Here is a 27,396-nt window from a genome sequence, read left to right on the forward strand (position 1 = left end):
AGTTGTGATTGCTCAGTCTCCCATTTCCAAAGTAAGCCCAGTTCTTACTTCCTAACTCTGTTCATCCACACTTGAACGCTTGTCTGACTTCACATGCATTTGAAAGGTGCCAGCCAGTGTGGTTTTCGTATTCTGTCCCTAGATAGTTATATTTGTGGTAGCAGGCACAACATAAAAATGAGACAGGGCTGCCAATGCACACACGGGCACACTGAGACTTCCCATTTTGGGCTTGCAGTAACACAGCACAGACTGCTTTACCCTGCACGTAGCTGCTCAGACCTCAGCAAAATGTTCAGACAAGCAAGACATCCCACAGACCCCACATCTTCTCCCTTATCTGCTACAAAGCAATCCTAGCAGGAGCAACGATGGCAAATTTTTATGTCATTTCTGCCTCATCCAGGCTTCCCTGCACGATGGCAAACCACCCTGTTCAGGGCCCAAGTTCTTCATGGTTGCATTGCTGCAGCAGCCAGGGAAGAACATGGAATCATAGAATGGTTTGAGTTGGAAGGGACCTTAAAGATTACCCAGTTCCAAAGCCCCTGCCATGGGCAGGAATATTTTCCAAGAGACCAGGTTGCTCAAATCCCCATCCAACCTGGCCTGGAACACCTCGAGGGATGGGACATCCCACAGTTTCTCTGGGCAACCTGTGTCAGTGCCTCACCTCCGTTAGAGTAAGGAATTTCTTCCTAGGATGAAGTCCTACCTCTGACATAGAGGCTGGGACACGGAGTAACCTGCTGCCTCTTGCTTTTTTCTATGTGGGGAGGAGGAAGAAGCTATGTTAAAGCCAAAAATAACTGTGTGCTTCAACCCTCAAAATTGCTAGGGTTGATTTTTTTCCTAACTCCATAAGCCACTGTTTCAGGCACAATCTAAACATGGAAAATTTGAGCCTCAACACAGTGACCCTTCAGAAGACACGTGCGTTGCAAAATAATCAGTAGGAATCAAAACTCTTTTGTGACTGTATCTACGAATGGTTACAATCAATGCAAACATAATCCCATCTATAAGCACTTAACATCTGAAATGACACAAGATCTTTGTTCACCACTTGTTCCAGCTGTCCTTCTCTACCAGCTGATTTTATTTCCTATGTCATGATTGAGTCACCATTCCTAGAGGTATTGAAAAGAGGTGTAGACGTGGCACTCAGGGACATGATTTAGTGGTGGACTTGGCAGTGCTGCTTAATGGTTGGCCTTGATGATCTTACGGGTCTTTTCAACATAAACAATTCTATGATTACTGAGTTCCCTGTCTTGAAATGAAGCAAATAATGTATTCATCTATCACTCAAAGAAATTACAGCTTGTCCAAGTCAGACTTCAGGCCAAACTGAAAGCTGTTTGATGCTTTGCAGGTATCTTGTTAAAATTTCATTCAGATCAAACGCTCTTGATGGATGCGATTTGGGTTTGCTTGGTTTAAGGGTATTTATTTGCTTTTCAATACTTGACACTTAAGCCTTGTCCTCTTAACTCGCCCAAATACAATTAGCTAGATAACGTACAGTTTTACTTCAGTATTTTAATTAAAACCAAACCCAACAAAATCCCCACCCCCAGCTCCCTCATTAAGGGCCTGATCCAACTCCCATTAACGTCAAGAGATGATCTGCCACTGACGCACTCTGGTGCTGGCTGGGATCCCTAGATCATCAAAATTTAATTTCATCTACCAGTTACGTTACAGAAACCAGATAAAACATGAAGAACAACTGAAAATCAAGCTAAAGTTGATTGTAACTATAGCTGTCACCAGCACCCTCCTATTTTAAACATCTGCAGCCTGTACAGCCCATGTTGGGAGCAGCAGTGCGTGCACACACACACACACATATATGGACACTGAGTCATTTGCAGGGACAGACAGCATAACCCACAGTTTTGAAACTCAGCTAGGAAAATACTAGTTGGAACTAACAAGAGACAGATTTTGTTATAATATCTGAGCTTTGCTGAACAAAAACTAATTTAAGGAACTGATGACATCATAAATACTGAAGTCAGACAATTCTAGTGCGTTACATTTCAATCCAGACATTCAGTTACTCTTCAGAAAGAGAAAGATTATGTTTTTTATTGGCAACCAAGATTGTCAGGGTTACTAGGCTTTTCCCAAGAATTATTAAACAGTCATTTCATAGAAGTAGAGTGTGCACAATATGTCAACATTTTTAATGACTCATAGGGTGTCTAGAGACTGAATAATATGGGATTCAATCCTCAACCAGCATCACTAATATAAGAGTTCAAAAATACTCAAAAAAAAAAAAGAGTTGGTAGAAGAAACAACTTAGTTGTTTGTGCCACCAAAAACCAAAGGTAACACTGAATTAAAGGAAAATACTTTCATCCCTAAACAGAGCAAAAAAGCTAAGTCTATTTTTATGCAGATAAAGTAGGACAAGGATCAGTTGAAAATAAATTTGTTATATGTTCTCATCCTGACTTGGAAACAAGAGCATGAAGCAAAAATCATAAAAGAGGAAGCCATAAGATCATGTAGAATCCCACTGCTTCAGCTAAGACGAGAAAAGAGAAAAAGGGAGAGGGAAAGGAAATGCTCTTCCAGGAGTTAAGATCTCTAGGTTGGGCTGTGTTTTGCAGTCCCTCTGGCTGCTCTCCTATTTCCATTCACTCTGCCAGGAAACTGCTGAAGCTCCAAAAAAGCTGTTACGGAGACAGGACATTCCCAGACTGCCATTGTGCCATTTGGTGGAGCACTTGCTAATTTTAGATTAGAGGAGGAACACACTGGGACAATTAGCCAAGAACCACTCCTGGCTCTTGCTCCAACCCATCCTCAGACAAAAACTCACAACCAAACAACAAGACTGACAACAACACCCTTCAAACACAAATGAGAAACAGAGGCAAAGGAGGATCCACCGTGCCTTTTTTTTTTGACACGATACATCTTTCAGGGGACATGTGCATTTCAACCCCAAAAGTGACCACTGGAAATGAAAACCTATTGCACAACATGCAGAAAACCCACCTGAGGGGGTTTTAAATCAGGAGGGCAGGGAAGATGGTCAGGGAGCAATCCCAAAGAGCACATGCCACAAGAGATTATCTAGTTCCAGAGATAAGAATATTTGGCAAGAAATGGTTTGACAACATTCAAACCACCTCCATGCTGAAGGGCAAGAGCTCTCCCACCTGCCCCTCCCCTCTGCACCGCGCAGCTGGGGACACAAGTACAACGAGGAACAGATGGATCCACTGGAGACAGGGAAAGGAACCCGTACAGAAATGGCAAAGAAACACCATACCTTTAACAACACAACATCTACAGTCCTGTCCACCTTGGAGATGTCGCACAGGCTGTACCGCCTCTTGTGGCGTTCGTACATTTTGTCCAAAAAGCCGGGAGTGGAGGGGCAGAGCCCACCATGAACCCCGGGCTGACCACGGCCAGGCACGCTCCAGACCTCTCACATCCGTGCTCGGAGGAGTCCCCGTGTCTCAGCACACCAGCCTGTCCGAGCTTCTCAACAGGAAAGAGAAAATCCCAGAGCTGCGATCGGCTGATAAAGTCTTCTCGGAACAGATTTGCTTATACAGGCAACGCAGGAACTTATAGCAAACAAAAGATATTTGAAGACAGCTTTATGCATATAGGATTTTTTTTTTTTTCCTGCAACTGCTAAGAATGGTATCAGCCTTCCTGTTATAGTAATAATAATAAAAAAAAATGTTTTCCAGACAACTTTGATATCCAAAAAGCACCAGAATGAAAATCCTGCCCGAAAAGAGAACAAAAGCCAGATGTGTGCAGCAGGAACCCTGACGCTCCGAGAGGAAAGGCAGAAGGTAGGCTCAGCCACGACGGGTCTAACTCAGGAAAAAAAGAGAAACAAAAAAAAAGCCAATCACAGTATCCAACGTAAATACTGTCACCAACGTGTTTTGTCTTTCACGCCCTCATTCACTGAAAGAAACAATGAAAAAAGGTACTTTCCTCCTTTCTAGTCAGTCCACCGTTCACAAGGCAAGAGGGCTCGGTTTTGCTTAAAGTTTAAATTTCTGATGACAGCACAGGGCAAAAGGAAAGAAAATAATGAAATAAAGCCACTCCCCTCCTGATTTGGGCTGGGACGTCACTACTTGCCTTTTTAGTCCTGCACCAGTGTTCTCCCAGCTTTCAAATTTACTGTGCAGTTGTGGGAGCATGATTCAGAGAAGGAAAAAAAAAAAAAAAAGAAAGAGGAGGGAGGGGGGGAAGAAAAAGCAGCAGCTTTTCTTTGCCAGCCTCTTCTACCTCTGGCTGCAGGCACTCGATGTGTTTGCTCGGTCCAAAAAGAGACTGAGAGCAAAGGGACGTGTTTTCAGAGAGGTAAAAAGACTCTTCCTACTCCCTCAGGCCAGGTGAATCAAAGACAATTTCAGGGTTAATGCTTTCCCAAACCAGGAATGGAAACTTATGATTTAATCAGTGCACATGGAAAAAAAATTTAAAAAAAAAAAAAAAAAAAAAAAAAAAAAGGAAACCAGCCTTTTACTTTTTTCTTGGTTTTGTTTGCAACACAGAGCAAAAGATTTCATCAACTTGCTGTCCAGAAAATACAATTTTCTCTCTTTTTTCCTAGCCTGAAAGGCAGAGCTTTTTTTCCTTTAAAAAAAAAAAAAAAAGGAACACCAAAAAAACACCCTGAAGTTTTTCATGTTTCTTATGCTGGGCCAGCCCGAGCAACTCACAGCTCTCAATAGCTCATTCACATCAGCTGGGCCCTGCATGCTCACTGCCACATGGTTTCCTGTTTTCAAACTGCCCCCTTGCAGCCCCCTCTGCTTTCCACCCCACCCTGACCTCTCCAGGGATGAAATCTTTCCATACTTCCCTGGCTTTAGACATTCTCTCATTCACTGATTCAAAAGGGAATGGGGGCGGTTCAAATGGGGAAAAAAAAAAAAAAGAAAAAGGAGAGAGAAGAAAAGGGGAAGTGGGGTCTTCTGTGACTGGGAGTTTGTAGCAACCAGAACTTGCTGCTTTGCTAAATAGAAAAGCTGAAAATGCAGGAGTTTTTAATCGCATGCTGCAAAGCAGGAAACACAGAATTGGAAACAGCACTTGTCAACCCAACGTTTAATTGCCGATCTCCAAAAGCTGTCCTTGGCAGTGCGGGGCAAACTGGCCCACCTCCTGCTGCTGGGATTTGCTCCACTCCTGGAGCTTAGTTAGGGGGTTGTAGGTCTTTTCATCCAGTCCCATAGGGTGGTCCTGGTGGTATAAAGAGCTTTGTAACCACCAGCTCAAACTCTGGCAAAGGTGACTCAAACCCTGAAGCCTACTGAAACAGATAAAAAGCATATTTTTCAGCATTTGAGTGCAGGATGAGTCTTCCAAAGGGGATCCAAACCCATCTGCTGCGAACAGGCACTCCAGCTCCTCTCTTCCCAGTGCTTCACAGTCTTCTGACTGCCCAAAAACATTGCACCACAGCCTGCCTGTGAGTAACACAGGAACTGACTCCCCTCCATGCCTGTTTGGTAGGACACCAAAAACCAGGAGTTTACGGAACCACAGCGTACTGTTTCGGGCTCCTGGATAAGACACCCCTGATCCCACAGTCAGATTACACAGAAGCAGAGTTACCCTCCAGACTTGGCAGACTCAGTGAGCAAGCGAAGAAGGGCATCTTTTCCTATGACTTGGTGACACAGTGGCCACCCTCCATGCCAAGGTCCACCCTGGGCATCGCTCCAGGGCCGTGTCCTCATGCGCTGGATGGGCTGGGGAGTTGCAGGGGATGAGCTCCCCCAGGTAAAGGACACAGGTAAACTCTTACCTACTCAGTGCAAGGTATCTCCCCCTGCTTTCACCAGGCTCCAGTCTCTCCCTCACAACCCAAAGCTTCATCTCCACCACACCACCCGCTGAACTGAGGAGGATCTCCTCTATGAGGCTCTCTTACAGCTACAATCCCTGGCTTGAGATCTCAGCCAATGACTCTGTTTTGTTCAACAACAAGCAGAGCTTCTGCTTTCAGTATTAGGACACACACGAAATGTGGTCGTACTTTGGGGACTTTCTGGAGGCACCAGTTTTCTCCACAAGTAATGAATCCCAGCGATCATGTGCCTGTCGAGATGAGGAATCAGAAATGGCTGTGACAGCATTCCAGCCCTTCAAACACTACCATAAAAGGCAGGGATTTCCTCAAATCTAAATTTACAAGACAGGAACCTATAAACAAAGTGTGTGAATTTAATTCAGGTGAAGGAATTTGCAACAGTCACTGCGCCTTAATGATGCTCTAACGTTTCATTGCAGATATTTTTGTTTTCAAATCAATTTAATTATGGTGGCTGGCATATACAGCCAAGATTTATCCAAACAACAATTGCACAGCTCTGTCCAGATGCTCCATTCAAAGGATTTCACCTTTGATCCACAGAGGTCCTCTGGCAAGCAGAAAGAGATGTTCAGCTGCAGGGCTCAGGAAATGCCCACCTTGCAGAGGAAACTGCCAGGAGAGCATCCCTATGAAATGTGACAGCGCATCTTCCACGGAGATGAGAGACAGGCCCAACTTGTGGCTACACCAACACCCAGCCTTTTGTGGCTCACGTTATCTCACCCTTCTGGCAGGTAAGGAGAAACAACCAAAAAACACCTCCAGACAAAGGAGATGAGAGAAATGCCAGGAGATGTGTAACTTTCATAGCAGGAAGTTTAAAAGAGGAGGCCAATTTTGGGATGGCCAAAAGCCGAAAGTAACCCAATGTGTGCTTTCATGGGGCAGCAGGAACTGAAAGCTCAGGTGGAAGGTGCAGACAGGTGGCAAGAGGTGGCCAGGGAAGCTGTCAGACCAGTGCCAGGTTGGGTGACTCTGGGCACAGGTCATATCCCAGGACTTGGTGCATGTCCATACCCTACCTGTGAATCAAGATGATGACCTGACTTCCTCCATAATCATGTGTCTTGATCTAGTAGAGGTTGTCCACTTGACAACCCTACACCTTGACTTCCCTACACCTTCAGCTACAGAGGAAAAGAATCAACACAAACCAACAAATAAACCAACAAAAATCTTCCCTCCCTTCTCTTTTTCTTCCTAAATTTAAGCTTCCAAATCCCTAATTTGTTCCAAGAATTTTTTCTGCGGTTGTGTTCCTGACTCACAGCCAAGATCAGGAGGCCGGTGATGACTACAGACACCCCAAGTCCATCTCATCTTCAATTCCAGACTTTACTGTTGAAGGGGGGAGAAAAACATAACATAAACAAACAGAAGATAATGTGCCAGACACACTCTCCCTTGGGAGACCACCACTCTCTTCCCACATTAGGTGGGGCTTTTGCTGCATTGTTTCAGGCTAGAAATCTTGCCTTGCACACAGCCTGACATCCACACAGCACAGAGAGCAGACGCAGAACACAGACTGAGCCCGGACGGAGCAGAACAAAGATTTCCAGTCTCTTTTGTCCAGCTATTTAAGGCAGTCCTTGAATGCCATACAAGTGTTTAGGGAGTATATAGTATTTATGCTCTGAAACACAATGAGCCAGACAATCAGAAGATAAAGATTAAACTAAAGAAACCCTGCTCTAACAAGTAAATAATTCTCTTTTTTTGGCAAGTTGCTCAAAATGGAGCGGAGACGTGAGCAGCAGCCCCGGCCACCGGCTGCTGATGCGACAGTTCTGGGCTCCTTATTGAAAACATCTGGAAGTGCTGAGCTGCTTTGTGCAGACAGGAGTTTGAATCTATCCAATCATTTCATATCCAAACCAAAGTCCGGAGCTGTGGATTTCAAGCGAAGGAAAAGAGGGGGAAGGAGAAAAAAAAAAAAAAAAAAAAAAGGCACTTGATCACACCATATGATCTGTAACTCATCCAGATAAAACTCCTCCTCCACCCGCTAACAGACCTCTTAATGACAAGGAAATCATGGTTATCCTGAAACAGACTGAACTATTGTTATCTGTTTCAAATTACTTTTGCCATATCGTTATGAAACTCTGAAAATGATGCAATCTGCAGAAATACTCAGGCATAGTAACTTTTTTCACCGCTGCTCTGATAGGAACTAACGGAGCAGTAGATGAAAGGAAAATATTCTGCCCATTTTAAGCAAGTCAAACCCCAATTTTGGGCTCTAAAACCAGGAGATAATATATTCATCAGACAGTAAGAGAGAATTACAATTTCAACTGCTCTTTTCTTAAATCAGCTTTTTGGAAAGGGTTTGTAAAATATTATGTTTCTGGCACTTGCATGGATAGCCAAAACAAATTGCTTTTTCCTAAAACTAAATAAGGCAAAGGAAATCTGCACTCTAATGCTGCAAAGCCTTTAAGAGGAGCACATCCAATCTGGAAGGGAGCACATGTCCATTGTGTCTGCCGGGAGGCAGCTCAGCACCCACACAGGAGAAGACTAAGCTGGATGCTCCAAGCAGATTTTGAAGCAGACCAGGCAGCTGCTGACCATAGCGAGCTGATCAGAGCGAGCACTCACACCACAGACCTTGGTAGAGATCCCTGGCTGATGATAATGAGCACTTCTCATGTTTCCAGGAGCATTCCAAGACTGAGAGGAGCTTAGTGACTGACCTGCTCCTACCCTGCCTGTCTGTCTACATTCCTGTGTTGTGGTGGCACTTTGGTCCAGAGCTGCACCACTCTGGCCATGGCATGACCCACCAGGGTCCCACGCTCTTCAAGGGGTAGCCCCAAAAGGCTGGTTGTGATTTTTGAATTCTTCTACAAGGTAGAGCATGGAAAGAGGAGGAATCATAGAGAGGGACACGGGCAGTCCCCCAGGACCAGCCATCACAGGGATCCCATACACAGCAAGCACTGTGCTGCTGTTAAGGGGGAAGGTCAGCAATGAAGCAACAAACCTTTACAATCCTGGCCCTAAAACACCTCGATATTCATCAGTTTTATTTAATCCTTGGGGCAGATCATTCACAGTACCAACAAAAAGTTTTATTCTCCAGCCTGGGCAGCCCCAACTCTGCCAAAACTTCCCTATTTAAATCATATCTTCACAGAGAAGTCTGGAGAGAGACATTTCCTCCCAGAGCAACACCATGCTTTGGGACAACACAACTGAGCTGAATTTCACATCCAAACAATCCACCATCCAGCTGCAGCCTGTGTTTGAGCTCAAAGACAGAACCATCTAACAAACAGCTAAAGAGCCATCGGGGAATGAGGAGGGCTTGGAAAGCTGTCAGACATATGGATACATGGAACGTGTGTTTTGAGAAAATACAAAAACACCTTGAGAGACCTTCAGCCACTTCCTGACCTTCCCCTTTCTAATATTTCTCGGAGACTCGGTGTACATTTTTCAGGAATTTCCATTGTCCAAATAACCTTCAGAAAAATGCTGAAGCTTTGGTCTGCCACAGAGCATTCCAGAGGAAGTCAACTGCCCATCTTACTGCTCCCAAATGGCTGCAGGAGAAACACATCCCACGCAAGAGATTAGCAACCCCTCAGCTGACTTTACATCACTTTGCAAGATCTAGTTCTTCCTTTACCAAAAATAACCGCAAATCAGGATGTCTGGCTGGCTGAAGTGCTGTGGGATCTTGGACCACGCCACAGATATTTATTTAGTGTGTTATGGGAGTTGAGAGAAATACTTCTGCTGTCAAACACTGGACATGTTGCTTTGCTCTGTGAATTCCAACATCCTGAAGATGGGGAAGGGAAAACACGAGTGGATAAAGCTGGAACAGTCCCCAAAGAGGTTGTCAAGCAGCACCTGAGCAATGAACTACAGAAGGAAACCAGTCTCCCAGAAGTAACCTGTGCAGCACATCCCCTGTGTCCTCCAGGATGTCAGCTGCTCCCATGCTCAGGCACTTCCTTCCCATCAGGACATGGGGTATACTGATCTACAGATGGGGTCAAACACCCAAAAAATGGCATCTTTCATAAAGAATAATACAATTTGCAGCCAAGGCATCTGGATGGGAGATAATGCTTTGGTTTTCACAGCTGTCTCAGCCCAAGCTAAAGCTGCTGCTGAAGAAACAGCATTCACTTCTTTCATCTCATCCAACACTAACATTGGTCATGATAGCTTTGCTTGAGTTTGCCCTCACATTTTTCAGTTGCTGGTAATGAACATGTAAATTCTACATGCACACAATGAGATTAGCTCACCCTGAGATTAGCTCAGTTAAAACAGTGCTAATAACACAAGGTTGTGGGTTTGATCCCTATATGGGCCATTCACTTTAGTGTTGGACTCAAAGACCCTTATACGGGTCACTTCCAATTCAGAATATTATGATTGTAATAACATCTGTGATAATCTTTGCTAATTATGGTGATTCCACTCTAAAGGCAGGATTACCATTTCCAGGATCTGGAAAGATAATTATATAAATGAAAGTATTCAAAACAGTGTACTGTATTTATAGGAGTTCTAAAGCCATCATAAGCATTATACAATTCACTTCAAATTGGTTTGCACAGGCCATCCACCAAATACTTGAAGGCCTGCTCAATCCCCATGATACCCAATAAAGCAGTATCTAGTAACTCATCCTACAGAGGAGTTAAGTAAGAGATCATCACATTTGCAAGAAAAAAGGGTGTATTTCTTTACCTATAAAGTTCACAAATGCAAAAATCAAAGAAGTTTTTCATTTTTATGTCATTCATAATAAAAACCCTCATTCTGACGTGTTTGGGATAGATATAGGATGTAAGAAAGTACTTATTTACGCAAATTCAAGGAAGAGTGAAGTTCAACAGCTCGAGACATGAGGTTAAAAATTAGTATGAGGTTTTGTGCAGGAAAGCAAACCACCTCACATTTCCAGAGTGCAGGAAACATCACTGCATTATGAAATGACAGCATGACCCCTCCATTGCTGCAGGCATGGCACAGGAGCAGGCAGACATCACTCCAGGATGCCTCACCACAACATGAGATCAGTGCCATGAAATGTCTGTTGGATGCTTCTATCTGAAGAATTATGTAGTTAGCCAAAAAAAGAGACAGGATAGCAGATTGTGTAGATGAATTGGCGGATAAAGCCCAACAAAAATGACGTATGGTATCTGTGAGTGAAATTAATGGACAATATAAAAATGACACATTTTGAACTGAGGAAATTATTCAGCTTTTGCCATTCTTTCATGCCTACAGTTTTAGGCCCTGTAATCTAACTGAAAAACAGAGACGGGTCATTCAAATGAATAAATCATGCCAGAAAATGATTCAGCTTCCCTTATTATTTTTTTTTTCTTTCCCTTTTTAATTGAAGTCCCCAGGACTCAGCCCTTGGGAAGCCCACACGACCCAGTGCATTGTCCTGGCCAGGCACTCCAGCATAAGGGAAAAAGTTATCTCTTCTTTCATCTTGTAATTGAAAATCTGGGAGGGGAAGTGGTGGGAAAGCAGAGCACCGTACAAAGGCATCCGTCATATTCCCAGGTCAGCTTTTTGCTGGGCTGCTAATGAAGGCAGTGGATTGAAGACACTGTGGCATTTGTTTTGCCCTTCCAGTTTTTCTGTTTGCTTTGTGGGGAGGAGGATCTGAGCCCTGACTGCTAACTGAGATGCTCTGAGTGCAGCCAAGCCCCTCTCCCAGCAAGAACAGACACTCCAGCTCACCCTCCTGCCTACGCTTGCATCCAACCAATATTTTCATGCCCTCTCTACACGCATTTGGAAACTTGAAATAAAACCCAACGCAAACTTTGAGAGGAGGCATTGGGACTCCAGCTCCTGCCAGGGAGATCTGCTTTAGGACCACATGAATATTCCTTTGCTCACTGTTTTATCCGTTTCCCTGGTAGTCCTCTGTGAAGAATATTAAACAAACAGGTCTTTACAGCTCAAGAGCCCAGGAGAAACCGGGTTTTATCCATTTCTACCCCACTTTCATCCCCTAAGACTAAAGTTGTATATACAAGGGTAAGGATTCATAGAGTCTACAAAGCCATCATTAATGATTACTATATCAACCCATGCTAAATATGTTCTCCTCTTCAGCCCAATTTTAGAAAATATTTTAAAGGAATTTCAGGACATAAAACATATATAATTAACAGCCAGATATGTGGAAGCATCGCCTTTAGGAAGGAATTTTCTCAACTGTTGACACTGCTCCAGAAAAACAATAAAATATTTATTCTAAAGTTATAAACTAACATATGCTATGTCTCCTCTACTAGCTTTCCAAAGATCCCTCTACAGTAACATCTTTTACTGCAAGGATAATTCCTAACTGAAATAATGGATCCAAGCCCTGCTCTTATGCCTCTTTACTCAGTTAAAGGTAGAGAATGTCCCTGTAAACATGGTGAATGTCAAGCCAATACAGGGAAACCTCAGTTGCTCCCCTTTCTCATTCCCCACCTGCTACAGCTGCTGCATTTCCATATATTCAATAGCTTTATTAAATAGATAAATAAATTTAGGCCAATGGATGATGATAAAATATTAAAAAAGCAGTATTTATTATATCTTGCGGTTTCCCTGGGTTATCCTTCTGACTTGAGCTGTCCTGGGAGCTGCAAATTTCTGTGCTGCAGATAAGGAAAATGGAGCATCTGAAATTTCTTGCCAGTGACTACAAGGAAAGTGTTGGTTGTGTTCTCTTATGAAGAAAGGGGGAAATGTTCTGAAGCTTTCTCTCCAGGCTAAAATCCAAACCATTTACAAGACTCAGGAGCATGAAAGCTTGCAGATAATCAGCAGGACTGATGCCAGTTCAATCAAAGCAAACCAGTAACAGCAACTGGGAGGAGTGTGGATGATGCAGCATCCTTCTGTATAGAAAAAAAAATCCTTTTTGATATGCAACAGTTAATTAATTTAACTATTTCTAGTTATTATTACTCAGCTAGTTGGTTTTGGCTATTATGTAGCACTACTCTCTTCTGTTTCTCAAGTTTGCCTTTTGGAGAAAAAAAAAAGCAACTTCAAAACATGTAAAAATTAATGAAACCCATATGTGGGATACTGTCATTATTCCATGTTTATAAGGGGATCAGGTTTTGTTAAATGGGCTTATTTAATGCAGAAGTATAAGTAAAAATACCCAACAAAAGATCTGAAAGCTATTGAAAGCAAAATATTTTCTTTGTTAACCCAAGAAGCCAGTAACAAGCAAAAAGGCACAATTTAAATTAAAAGCCACTATACATTTTGGTGCAACTTTGTTTACAGCTTCTCTGGCAGCTTATAAAGTTCTCCTACGCGGAGAAACATCTTCTAGATAGATTTTACCCTTTTGACTCTTTTCACACCCCCTACTGTATTTAAGCTGTGACAACCTAAAAATCAATGGCTTATGGAAACATCTGTTGATACAGGCACACGATTTAGACTTTTTTCAACAGCTGTTGTTATTTTATGCCCTTTTTTTTTTTTTTTTTGGCTAGGTCCATCGGTAAGACTGGAAGAAAATATAAGTTAGGCTCCTGTCCTGCGTTCAGTCTCTCCTTAGCGGCTGCAGTCGGCACCTTCTTCCCTCCCCTGTACTGGGAGTTTGGGAGGGGGGAGAGCCTGACTGTCCCTAAAGGCTGATCTTGCTCACAAGCCTCAGACAAAAAGGAAATACAGCTCCCAAATGGGCACCTCTGTTATCCTGCTTACCTGAATACTGGCTTAAAATATCCCCTGCTGTGGCTGCTTTCTGCCCCGCACAGGGGACTAAAAAACACTTCACTACCCATCTCTCAAACTCCCGTTTCCACTTCCAACAGCACTCTACAATACCCCCCAGGTTTGTCTTGCCTCTCCCTCCTCCTATTCCATTGCTGGGATCCAGACATCTGCTGACATCCTCCATAAAAGATAATGCACAATATATTTTAAGAGCCAACCTGCCAAAAGCTATTTGATGCTTCAGACAGCACAACTTACCAGACAGAGAACACACATTGCTCGCAGTAAGACATGCATAAAAACAGAATGTACTTTTCTTGGGAGTCTAAAGCTTACCCAACAAAAAAAATCCCAACAAATTCAACCAAAATATCCTATTTTCAACATTTAATTCAGCTGCTACTTGAAACAAAATGTTCCTACCTAAATTCCGTTTTCTTGAAAGAGAAGAAAACAACTTATAAAGCTTTTGAAGTGCTCCAATTTTTTTCAGTGTACATTCAAACTGTCATGAGCCAGAGAAAGCCAATACCCTAAGCACAGATTTTTTTCCCCTCTTGCTCTTTTTAACAGAGAGGACTTGTTTAATCTTACCTTCAAATTTCTTATTTCTCTGCCATGCACTCCTAGAGTCTCTTGTCGGTTGTGCCAACCCTTGCCCAAAAGGACAGTAATAAAAAAAGCCAGTTTAAACAGAAACTGCTTATCTAAAGGAGGGAGAGCCGCAGGTTTGCAAGTGGAGGAGATATTTCAGCATTAAAGAATTCTAGGAGCTACTCCAAGACACAAATTTTTGTCGTCTGGTGAACTGTAAGGATTTAAAGCCCAGAAAGAAGCTTTTTATTTAGTCTATATACGTCGATTTATAAAAAAAGGCATAGGATCCATCTCTGGCTCTCTGGGTGCTTTTTGCATTGTTTACAACACACAAAGTAAAGCTCAGCTTCCTCAAAGACAGAAAACAAGAAATGAAGCTTTGACAAGCAAAATCAAACACTGTCCCCCAAATATCCAGCTATGAACAAAAAGGCCTTTTGAGGTTTCCCTCCACATCTCCTCAGAACAGATTTAAAACCAAAATTTGCAGAATATCCTAAAACCCATTTCAGCCCATGCTGCAGGGAGCAAAGGGCTTTCTCTCTTCCCTTACCTTTGTAACACCACAGGACCCCAACTACTGCCTCTCTTGAGTCATCTGAAAGTAGGAATATCTAGACATGATGTAAGCAACCCTCCTTCTCTTTTAAAAGGCTCAAAAAGTTATATTACTGCTCTGTTTTACCCCTTGCATGCAGGCATTTGAAGCTAAAACTTATCTACCTCCTCCTGGGCAAACAGGTCTGTAAGTATTTCCTCACCTCGGTGAGTTAAAGATAAAAATAACAGTGGAACAAAACACCAAGAAACCCTTCTTTAATCTCAGCAGATTTTAACAGCCCACCCCTGTCCATGCCTTTGATAAGAATCAGTGTGATCTGCAGTACAGTATTTTGGAGGAGCAGAAGAGATTTCTACGCTCCTAAACATAAGATCTCAGATTGAAACCAACGTTTCAGAGAACTGCACCTCCAGCCTTTGAAAATGTGTATTTTGGAAATATTCCTCCCAACCACTTTTAGGCATTTAATGTGTCCAGCTGTGTTAAGAAACCAAGCAAAAGTTCAGTGTCAAGTAAGTCAGGATTATGATCTTTTTGTGATTTATGGAGGTAAGCACAGACTCAGACAGAAGAAAAACAAGTCACTTGATGCTAAGCAGACTCAGTACCAGGGCTCAGACTAATGAGTGAGTGAGGGCGAGGCTTCACGTTCCTGCCTCTTATCTCACCAGCTGGAAGGACATGAGGAAGGAGAACGCAGCCAGCTGGTACAAGATAGGCAGACCCAGCACCTTGGTACTTGCAAACACAGTATTAGTGTTTGAGTAGAGAAGATGGAAATGCTCCAGGAGAGGGAGGCATATGGTATTTGACAAAGCTGCAGGTAAGAAGAATATGCTCCCAAATAACTAAGTGCATAAATAAGGAGAAACTACTATTAAGTGGCTGTAATGGGATCAGGGTATACATCAAGCAAAGTCTTTAGGGGGAAGGAATATCTAACTAGGCTGAGAAAACCACAAGCCAAGCATTGGACCTTCTGCAGATCTGAAAGGAGAGCTGTATAACTCAGGTTAAATACAGGTTAGCAACAATTTTCCTTCATTTCAAACTTCACAAACAGAAGAGAAAGCAAACAAGGTAACCCAAAAATATTGGCTCTGTCTTTTGCATTAGTCTCTTGGGCACAGCTACCGCCTCCATTTTCACTGAGTACATCACTGGCACTGAGAAAATAAACACAGTAAGCAAGAAGGGAGGGAGCAGCTAAGTTCACCACTGCTTAAGAGAAAATCAGAAAGCTGGCTACATCAAGTACACGCTTATTTAGGTACAAATTTAATGCATAAGAAAAGCAGAAAGAGAAGCGGAAGGAGAAGAATGTTATTAGCTGCAAGAGACCAAGTGCAAAAGAAAAGCTGGTTTAGAATTTGCTCCCATCTGCTAGTTCCTATACAGCTGATCAAGTATATTTTATCAAACCGTTGCAAAACTGTCACATTCTTGTTACAGCCTCCATGCTGGGGTTCTTCCAAAGCAGAAGTCCAAAACACAGACTATAGCAGTAAAAAACCAAACTGGTGATGGAAGGAGGTAAGCGGCAGTGAGAAAAAACTCTCCTATCCCTTATGTTGACCTGCTCTGGGATCCCAATAAAAAAGTCACTCCTGCCCATGCTTTACACAGGACCTGCCATTTGGAGACATCATTTCTTTGGCATGACTGATGATTATTACAAGTCTTCTACCAAAACGGACAAATTTCATTTCCTTGAAAGCTTTGATGAATTTGGTACCATGACAGTAAGAACAGCTATGGCTGCCCATGGCCAAATGCAACACTAAGGCACTGCTCTGTCCCTGGGGGATTTTAATTCTGACTTGCAGCTGCCTCAGCTCAGCCAAACCCACTCCCTCCCATACTTTTCCTTTAGATATCACATGCTTGGATACCAAAACACTCAGTCCTATTAAGATATTTTAATCATCCACTGCAACATTAACCATCTATTCTTGTTTCACAGCCTTAAGACCTCTCCATCTTCACCAATCTGCCCTGTACTACTGCAAAGCCAGAGAGCCATCAGGCTGGCTCAGTGTGAGCAAGGATGCTGCACAGAAAGGCAAACATTTAGTTATCGCCCAGGCTTTTATCTCATCTCATGTTTTAACAGCAGTTTGAGCCCACAAACATTCAGCAACACAGCTTTGGGCCACACAGGGATGTGCACATGACGCTGAGCAGAAAAAGCAGAGATGCTGCAAGAAAATTCAGGTTTCTACCTCTGCATGAAAATGGTATAATAAGGGAAGGCAGAAAACCTAAAATGGGTAGTGGCAGGGGAAAAGGCTGAGAACAGAAACAAAAAGGGAAATTTGTGAAAGTACTGCGAGGTTACATCCATTTTGATTCCATGTTTCCACGGAAAAAGTTTTAACAGTACTTTTTTTCTTCTTACTGCCACCATTCTTTTCATCCTTTGCTGGAAGATTAAGTCAGAAATGCCATGCCTGGATATTGCTACAGCCTGCTTCATCAGCAGCCAAGATTCCCTGCTCATCTCTCAGATATCTGTCCCTATCTGTCCCATGACTCCTCATAAAACCCCAGAACAAATGTATGGGAATATAGTTATAAATCTATTTCTTGTATTAATGAGGTTTTCCTCTAAGGTGGTGTAACTTCAAATGAACTGCAAAAAACATAAGTCTACAGAAAGACATAAATGCTGGGTTCTCTACATTGTAGGGGGCCAACTTTGGCTTCCAAAATATCAGAATGGAGTTAGATAGGTTCTTTCAGAAGCCTCCACCAAAAACTCCACATTTGGTCTCCCATGTCATCAACCTAATTTCCTCCACATTTAGACCAGGAATTCAGTGTGCAGTAACCATGTCTTACTATACAACAGTAATACCACAAAACTTTAAGAGATTTCAAACACAAACAAAAGAACCCATAGAATACAGAGACTGGACCATTCAAAAACAGCACAGTATATTCCTTCTCAAGGTACAATATTCAATGCCAGCACTCCTTTGCTACAGTAGCAGTCTTATGTATCCCTTATTTTATGGATCCATACTTTCATGACTGCATACAAAATGAATACATCTAATCACCTGAAGAGGACTTAAAACGTAGGATTTTCTATACTGGAAATCCTTTAGGTCTCTATTTTACAAACTGGTAAAATCATGGAGTCCTGTTCCTTAAAAGGGCCTCTGAAAGCTACTTTAATACACTGATGTTAAATAATTTGTATGAGTGAACCCCTTTGTCTGAAACAAGCCAAAAGTGAGCATCAGAGAAGATTTGTAATTATTAAACAGTCGTCCTTAATCTGATCCATCTCAAAACTACAGCAAGAATATACACACAGCCTTCAAGGCAATAGTGTTTGCAGATGGATAAATAAAACTCCAGGTAGCTCTTGATGCCTTTAACAATCACTGTGAAAAAAACAGAGGGATAAACTTCCTTTGCAGCTGACACTGGGAGGATGGCAGAGCCAGATGTTTTATTAGAGAAAATTAGGAAATGATGAAAAACCAGAGTATCAGGCAGCAATCTTTGCCTGCAGTTGGCTGAAGGGGGAGGCGTAGGGGAGGAGGATTAACTCACCATCTCCAGAGATGAGCGTGGGCTGGCACAAGCCCTGTGGCCACGGCGAGCGGCGGGGGCGGCGCGGGCGCCTTCATATGCCCCGTCCTGCCGCAGGCTCGAGCTGAGCCAGGCCTGGGAGCAGCATCTCTGCGCTGAGCCGGGGATTTGGCTCGGTGTCTGCGTTCCTGCTTCTCCCACTAACATCCATGAATCCTGTGACTGAGCTTGGAAACTACTGTCCCAGGCTGAGGATTATCAGCGCTCGGGAGGAAAAGGCATCAGAACTGCAGCACCCAGAGAAATCAAGTGCAGGACAAAACCAAACCTTCCACAGTAGTTGTATAAATGCCTTCCTGCTACAGATTTCAAAGGCCAAACAAGAATCCCAGCCTGGGTTTAATTCCTTTTACTTTTCTTTCCCCCCTGCTTTTATTCTTGCTCCCTGCAGTTTGTGCAGCGATGCCCAGAACAGACAGTGAAACCCGAGGTGATGTATCCTGCACAGTGATGAATTTACTCAGGGCTGACCATCTGACACAATTTCCTCCCAGATCTCAAAGCCTCTGCTTTGAGCATGCTGGGCAGACACAGGATGCTTGTGGGTGTGGGAAAGGGCCTGGCAGATGACTAGCCCAAAGCCATGACCTGATGAGGGGGTGTGTGTCACCCTTTAGTCCTAATGCCAGGCTTAAGGATGGCTCCCTTTTGGCTGGGTTTTTCCATGTTTACTGTAGTTACAGGACAACATTTACAAAGAAAGAGTTACACAAGTGGTTTTAAAGAGGCAGGGTGAGGACACAGCCTATTGTTAAGGCTGCACTTTCCACCACCAGACCCAGCTTCCATTTGTTTCCAACACTTCTGACACTTGCTCTGAAATTGTCCATGCTGTTGGGAAGCTTCCCATGCTGTTCTGCAAGTCCTTTGGAAAACAGGGATTTGTAACTGCCATCCCATAGTACAAACATATATACACACATGCAAATGGAGAAAATGGATTTCAGTGTGCACAGACAATCTGAATTTTGGCAGATCTTCAGAGTGAGCAGATTGTTAAAATAATTATTTCCTAAGAAAATAAATTGGAGTCTGGATAACTAAAATGACCCCTTGTCTTGGGTCACCAACAATGCTCAGTAGTTTTGAGCCACAGAGCATTTCTCTACCACTTGATCTGACCAACAGCTGGCACTGGCACTAGAAGTGGACGTCTCCGTACCCTTGAACAGAATTTTCTCCATTTATCTGCTGATCTCCAAGAAGAGAAACATGAAAGACTTCAGCTGTGGAGGAGAAAAAAATCTCTGGATCCTTCACACCTCCTGTCCATCCAAACACTTATTATCTCAGTGCCGTGTGGGTCTCTCATCTTTCCCACAAGCTCTTTTCCAGCCAGTCTAGCGCATTCCCTCTTCCCACCTTCTCCTGCAGTCCTGCCATCCCAGTCCCCTTCCTTGCACATCCTCCCAGGCTCCAGCCAAGCTGCTCCCTCCTCTTCTCCCTGTTCAGCAAAATGCAAACCTGGTGGCCTACAAACCAAAACCAATGGGCAACAACAGACCTGAGGCTCTGTCCTGACAGAGCATCATCTATCTTATCTGTAACAACTCCCTGGGAAGGAGGTTTCCTTGCCTCCCTAGGTGGTCTTGCAACAGTTTTATGATGATAACAGGATGTTTTCTCAACATCCAGCTTAAATCATCCTGGCAAATTAGCAAATGAGTAAATTAAGGTGCCATGGATATCCGGGACTTTAATAACGACTATTACATGCTGGCAGACTGCTAGATTGCACAGCAGTTTTCTTTTTGTTGCACTGAATAAATTTAGTTCTTTCAATCTCTTCTCACATTTCCTCATCTCTTCTCGTGGTTTCCTTCTGGACACTCTCCAATACACCCATGTCCTCCTCAGAGCAGGGTACCCCAAACTGGATCTGATGACACTGATGATGGCTCCACAGGACCACACATGAGTAACTCACCTCCCGCACCTTATGGAGGACACTCCTTCAATATAACTCAAAACAAGATTTGTTCCTTTCGCAATAGCCTCTCACTGTTGATTCATTTGTAATCCACTAGAAATCCTGATTTTTTTTCTACTCATCCTTCTCCAGCTTAAACCTGACTTGGTAAATGTGCATTTTGATTTCTCCTTCACAAATGAATCACTCTCTGGCTTCTTTTATCTCTTATCTGGATGTACTCTCCAATTTCTTAAGGTCACTCTGAACCCTGACCCTATTCTCCCAGCCGCCTGCAATCCCTCCCAAGCTGATGTCATCTGAGTGTTATAAACATAGCTCCATCTTCCAAATCATGACTGAAAATATTGCAAGTTTCCCCCAGAAAGTGACCTTGCTGATGTATCACACATTACCACACTACTTGGATCAGTGGAGAGATGAAAGAGAAAGTTTTTTTCAAGCTTCTCTCTCTGTGAATGTATTTAGAAATGCCACATTTATCTAGCAAGCTGCAACTTCCGAAAACACAGACATTAATTCCTGTGGTAAAGGTAGGATGCATTAAATTCAATAGCAACTAACTAATAAAATTAATAAATGCAATGGGAAGACTATTTGCCAGTGAACTCCAGTCTGGGGTCAGCCAGCTACACTTTCTCACTCACAGGCTTAGACAACCAAAGCCACTGGATGAACCCAGCAGTGCAAACTTATCCATCCTGCCACGTGAAGACAAAGATTTAGCAAATAATGAATCACAACCAACTTCTGGGATCAACACAGGAGAAGTATATCAGGGTACAGTTCATTTCAAACTGTTGCTTTACTTTTATAATGCTGGAGCCACCAGGTGCCATTTTAAATTATTTTAATATCGCAGCATGCAGAAGCCAAAACAAATCTCTCATCAGAGTTAATAATTATTAAATTTTTTAAAAAATGCTAAACTCTAGTTTTAATATATCACATCAAATGATTATCCCAGCTCTACTCAAGATTCCCAAACTAAGCAGGAAGATAAGGACCAGGGAAGTCTCTGGCAGGATGAGCCTACCTTGAAAGGAGCTTAGGAAGTTCTGGTTACTGAGTTTCTGTAGCTGTACAGATACAACCTCTGAGAAAACATTCTGGCAATTTAGGAAACACACTTTAAGACCCTATTTTAATTGTCAAAACCGTTTTTCCATTATTTTCTCTTCATTGCTTATAACCCTACAGACCATTATTTTCCTGAACATTTTTCACCAGCAGCTTTTCCATGATATGCACAAGAGCCTCTCTCAGACAGAGTCTTCTGAAACAACTTTAGGGGAAAGTCTGAGAGCTGGTACTATACATGTAATACTGGCATCACGAATACATCTAATTCTAAAAACTCTTCAGAACCCAACTCAGGAGTTTTCCCCCTTCTCTTCCCCGTGTGCTCAAGCTACTGTCCTTCAGCCTGACTGCACTATACAAGTTGCACTTTTTAGACTCCAAAATATTTGTTTCCATAACCTGTACATCTGAAAAGCTTTCCACACTGTGCAAAGTTCTCACAAACCGCACAAAACAGGAGTTAATGCAGTTCCAAGACCCAAAGCTGCCAACAGCCCTGGTGAGACTGCAAAATACCTGCAGCTCCTGACCAGCTGCAAGCAACAACATTTCTATTTGCAACAAGTTAAGAAAACCACTTTGTACTAACCACAAAATGGCTCTGTAATAAGAAGGCAACAAGCACCTGAAAGACTTCTGGCTACAAAAAGAGCCAGCACTAAATAAAGCAGAGACAGGACGTGGCAGGAGATGCACACTGTGCAATGGCTCTCACCGGCCAGCTCCGGCCCAGCCTACACGTGTGAATTGAGCTCTATTTATAAGCCCTCCACTCCTTTTTTTTTTTTCTTTTTTTTTCAAATGACCTTAATATAGTGCAGTTGTTATTTTGTTTCTGTTGAACTTAGCAACAGGAAACCCTGTCAGTCCTGCAGCAAACTTTCCATTCCCCTGGCACTCCCATTCCTGCCTCGGAAAAGCCAGATTTCTAAAGAGGTGTTTGACGAGGCAGGAGGGAGAGGGAGAAGAAAGCACACACACAAAAATCAAAATGCCCGTAAAACATGCAAAATGGAAGCCAAATGCAGTAAGTTTCTTTTATGTCTGTTTGAAAGGAAAAGGCAATGTCCTAATTTGCATTTTCTAAAGATATCTTAACTCACTGACCAGATTCCTAAGTATTGTTCAGGAATACCTTCAATAAGAGGTCAGTAAAAATAAAAATAAAAAAATCATCAGCATCTTCACACTCATAAATTCCAGTAATGACAGACTTCTTTATCAGACAGTACAAATGTTACTTGGAAAGTTATTTTCTCTAGTCCCTGGCTAATTCACTGAGCAAACAGCTACAGAAATTAAGCCTTAACTTGTTAAAAACATAATAAACCTGATTTTATTACAAGCTTTGGCAAGACTGTTCTGCTGCTCAAAGAGCTTTATTGCATGATGAGCAAAGATTTTTGGAGCTCCACCCTGCAGTGTGAACTCATCCCCACAGTGTTTTCTCTTTTAACAGCTTCATAATGGTAGGGGAACACACAAACACAGCTGCTCAAAGGCAACGTGCACCAACACAGGCTGACAGCAATTCAGCATTTACAAAACACTTTTTCAGGTACAAGAAACCATATATAAAATATATAAGCAAATGCAAATCCAGCTAGGAAAGGTCACACCAAGAAAACACAGCTCTTGACAAAGCAGAATATGTATTTGCGGTGCTTTAAATCAAAATTCTGTTCACATCAAGCCCAGTATACACCTTCTTTTTCAGTCACAGACAGTCCTTAAATATGGTAAAGCACAAGTAATAAAAAACAAAACCAACAAATTCCTGATTCCTGGCATGACCTTTTATACTGTTTCACCAACATGAACAATATGGGCTTTCACCCCACACTTGATCCCTATATGTCCTCCCATTATTCATTTTTCTTCCAGCTAAGGCACTAACACTCCCAGCTAATGATGTCTTTAGACCTTGGAGTCTGTGCACACACCAACATTCACTGCAGCCACGGTTCCTTCTGCCAAAAACTCTGCGGAAGGACAAAGTACAGTGAAGGATGGAGAGACTCTCCAGGACCACGCAGGCAGCAGCTGGGTGCAGGGACCTTGAAGGTGCTGCTGGTCCCCCCCATAGCATAACCAACCCCAAGTGCTCTCCAGGACATGGCTTTTGTCAAATCATACACAAATCTTGGTGCAACCCTGCCCCACAAGCAACCTCTTGGCTCAATCTCTCTGTCACTGGCTGAGAAAACATAAATGTGGCTTAATCCAGCGGTTGAAAACGCAAGGTCTAAAAAAGCCCAGACTATTTTTAAAAGGCTAAAACAACGTCATAGTGATGGAGGCTGTTGAGCAGAGGGTACAGAAAGGAAACCAGTAGGTTTGGTGGTTGGTTACAGCAGTGGTGGCATGTCTTTAAACAGCACAGCAAGAGACAAGGCGACAACACGTGCACTCACCGCTTCCTCGCGGGCTGCGCTCCCCGTGCCGTCTTTCAGAAAATCCACCTCGTCCTCAGTTTTCATTTCCAGCTTCCCTGTGAAAATAGAGGGTCCCCAAAGGTAATTTAAAAACAAATTTCTTTCAGTGCTACTAATATTTTTCTGTTTACACAAAACAGTCTCAAAAAAACCACCCTAAAATGAAAAGAAAGCTCAATGCCCAAACCCCTTCAACAAGTCCATTTAAACCCCTTCAGCAAGTCCATTTGACTTCTAACATCTGGTTTCATTCCTGACTTTCCCCCTGGTTGTTATTAGTTTTAACAACTATCGTGTCTGGGACTGAAGGAAACTATGAAACAGCAGCAAGCACAGGGTAAAACTCCTGAAAAGCTGAAGGTGAGGCCAAGCACATCTGCATGTATTTGCCCATGTATTTTTTTGGCTCTAATTCATCTAGATAAAGAAGCTAAATTTTTGCTGTTTTTCTTCTTACCATAACCCCAAAAAATAACTCAAAAAACCAGCCTTGCCTTCCCTCAAGAGGTATTTTAAGTGTTGAAAAAAAAATAAATCTATAAGCTGCAAAAATTCATCCCACCTGCGCTGCCTTAAGGATGACAATCACACCTCTGGACTAGGAAGGCAAACCCTTTTGCTGCCGGAGTTTACAAAGTCACGGTTGATTCTCCCCTTCCTCATGCTCTCACAATGGTGTCACCACCGCAGTAATACAAATATCATGTCCCAGCTGCTTTCTCTGCCCAACAAAACTTTCATTAGTCACCATTCCCCAGGGGTTCCCCTAGCTTACCTTTTCCTGGCATGAAGTCAACATCCTAATTCGCTTTCAACCCTAAGCTAATGACTCTCACGACACACGGGACACTTTTCGAGGAGTGAAGCGATTTGACCAAAGCCGCCCAGATGGAAAGTGGCTGTGTCAGGGCTAAACCCCCCCCTCTAATCCCACTCCCTCTCTCATTTCTACTAAAAACAAACACTGGATGGATGACAACGCCTTCTTAAGGGTGACACGTGTTTGCAGTGAGTTTACCGTTCAGGGATTTAGCAAGTGGAGCCTCCCATCTTCACGAGGAAGTTGATGTTACAACTGTCACCAATGGTTTTCCACTGGCTTCAAATCTACCCTTGATTTTTGGGACTATCTGGTTTTGCAATGATTTTGTCTCAGCTGGATGAGTTTGTGGGCAGACTCAAAAATCAGAGGGAAAGCAACAAATTTCCTTTGAGTGCCACTTGCTGGGAGATCTGCTCGGGGTCATGGTAATGCCGTGATGGTTGAGATATTGGTCCAAGGACAGAACACTCAAAGAAGAAATATTTAGTGCATCGAGGATAGGAGAAGCAAGTGGTGTAGTGATACCCTGTGCTGCCTAAGAACTGGAGGACAAAGATGTGCCCTCAGGATGAAATTCAAGAGAACAACCTTTCGCACTCTGCCACTTTTTCCTAAACTTCTGCTAAGAAAAGTATCTCAAAGGAAAAGCTCTATAATGCTGTCACAGAGGTCTCTGGGCACAGAGTACCTAATTACACATGGAGTACCATTAGTGACATTTGTTACCTGTTCATCCTGCCACTCTAACAGGGGAAGGAAATACTAAGTGTTTTTCCATAGGAAAAATGTCACTGGTAAGTCTGAAGTAAAGACTGGTAAAGTTCAAAATAAGGTGATATACTTCTATCTGTCAATGAATGTTTTCTTGAAATCCTGAAATCTACAGGAGATGCACTGGGGATATTTCTCCCAGGAGAAAAGCTATGGAGCAGTAATTACAGTATTTCTTAATCTAACATGACAAACCCCAACCATATAACCTAACCTTGCCAGGTTTGGTTTCTGCCAAGAAACTGCAACTACTCCAAGGTGTTTTGTCAGCATAAATTCATGCCATTTCTTCTCTTCTCACCCAGCCCAGCTACTGTGGTATATGATTTCATATCCTAACTCCCTTCTTTTTTAATGAGTAGTATCTACCTGCCTGGCTTGCAAAAAATGTGCTTGCAGAACCCATTACTCAGCTGCAATGCAGTTCTGAGTCTAAAGCCAACAGCAGGAGGAGATGCCTTAGGAAAGCAGGATCTTCTACCTTCATTACCTTCCTTCAATGTTATGACCAGTCACTAGATATTTGTTTGGATAAGGAAATTAGCCTTTTGAAGTTTTTGCTTTGGGAGTAGGTGGAAACTAAGCAGAGGCAATGAGATAAACAGGTGTATATTTGGGAGTAGCTTCATAATATAAATAAAAAAATTAAAGAGCTCAATGATTTGGAGTAATGGCAACAGCAATTATCAGCTGATTACATCTCTGATAAGTTACCATGACAATAAAACCCTCTGACTACACGTGTTTCTGAGAAATGGCCTCATGACCTACACTTCCCTTGGGAAGGCTTTATTGTATTCCATTGAAAAAAGATGTGATTCATTGTGTGCACTGACAACTCTGCCATGGACACAAAATCCTCTGTACAAACCCAGCCTGCAGGGAAAACTGCCCAGCACTGGCACAGCAAAGAAGAATTGAAGGCTACCACTGAAATCATACACAAAATGTGCCACCCAAGGCTAGACATGAACATGAAGAATGTACACAGCAATAATAATAAACAATAAATCAGTTCTCTTGAATTACTGCCATATCAGAGTTCTAGATGATGCTTCATATGAGGTGAGTTTCTGAAACATTTCGAATAGCAAACTTGGATCCATAGCAGTTGCTTGTCTCTGCTTTAAGCTAATATTTTATTTGCATTTCCCTAACATTTTGCTTCAAAAGAATCCTGAAGTACTTCAAGAGAAAGTATTACAGTTGAACTTTGGGTCTGTGCAGCACCTCATTGCAATAAACAATTTTTGCCTAAGGAGAGGTCAGATTGTTGTATCCCAAGACCATTTAGACCTAAATCCTTAGTTATTTTAAATCAGTAACAGGATCACTTCCTTTCCCCCACCCCTTTCCATATCCTACCACAGAACGATGCCTTAACATCAGTATCCTACTTTAGCTACTTTCTTATTGGACTGTCTAGCCCCTTTTCCTTTTAAAACCTCGCCTAGACAACGTCATGCCTCCAAGAATCCAACCACAGATAAAGACCTGGACTGCACAGAGGGAGCCAACAAAGCCACAGGTTCCCGGGGAAAAAGGAGCCCTGCCAGGTATTGAGTTACAGCCACTCCCATCCTATTGAACTGTCAAACCAACACAGTACTAAACCAGGTTCCTTCTAAAAACAGCTTTCAAATCCACTTTTCAATCTTTCTACTTATTTACTAATGATCTCCTGACTCGTGGTTACTGGTTATCTCTTGACACATAAGTGTCCTAAAAATCCTGAACTCAACGAAAAAGGGATTTGCTGGACCCACCACCGAGCCCCCTCAATCCTTTCTCCTGCCCCCAGTTATTCTGCCATCATGTATCAGAACAAACCCTCTGCCATCACCCCGTATTGCATTAAGACCAAAAGCACCAAGTCCCAGCATTAAAACAGTGAAACAGCTTTATAACTTCACAATTTCGTGATCTATATCATAGCAGATTTTTTTTTAATTGTTTAAATGCTTTGTTTGTTTGTTTGTT

General features: G+C 42.7%; 1 protein-coding gene across 19 annotated transcripts in view; it reads right to left on the reverse strand.

The window, feature by feature from the left end:
- AKAP13 (A-kinase anchoring protein 13) overlaps positions 1-27,396 on the reverse strand; it is a 212,696-nt gene that overhangs the window by 69,241 nt on the left and 116,059 nt on the right. For 16 of the 19 annotated variants that reach the window (XM_050309179.1, XM_050309185.1, XM_050309181.1 and 13 more), the window contains one exon: positions 23,802-23,878. In XM_050309179.1, coding sequence (XP_050165136.1) covers positions 23,802-23,878 — 77 coding nt within the window. Of the gene's footprint in view, positions 1-3,292; positions 4,004-23,801; positions 23,879-27,396 lie in introns of those variants that run through there. The other 3 variants (XM_050309193.1, XM_050309191.1, XM_050309194.1) reach the window with 2 other exon arrangements.

This window comes from Myiozetetes cayanensis, unplaced genomic scaffold, assembly GCF_022539395.1.
Source record: "Myiozetetes cayanensis isolate MyiCay16 unplaced genomic scaffold, myiCay2020 scf14, whole genome shotgun sequence".
NCBI classification, from domain to species: Eukaryota; Metazoa; Chordata; class Aves; order Passeriformes; family Tyrannidae; genus Myiozetetes; species Myiozetetes cayanensis.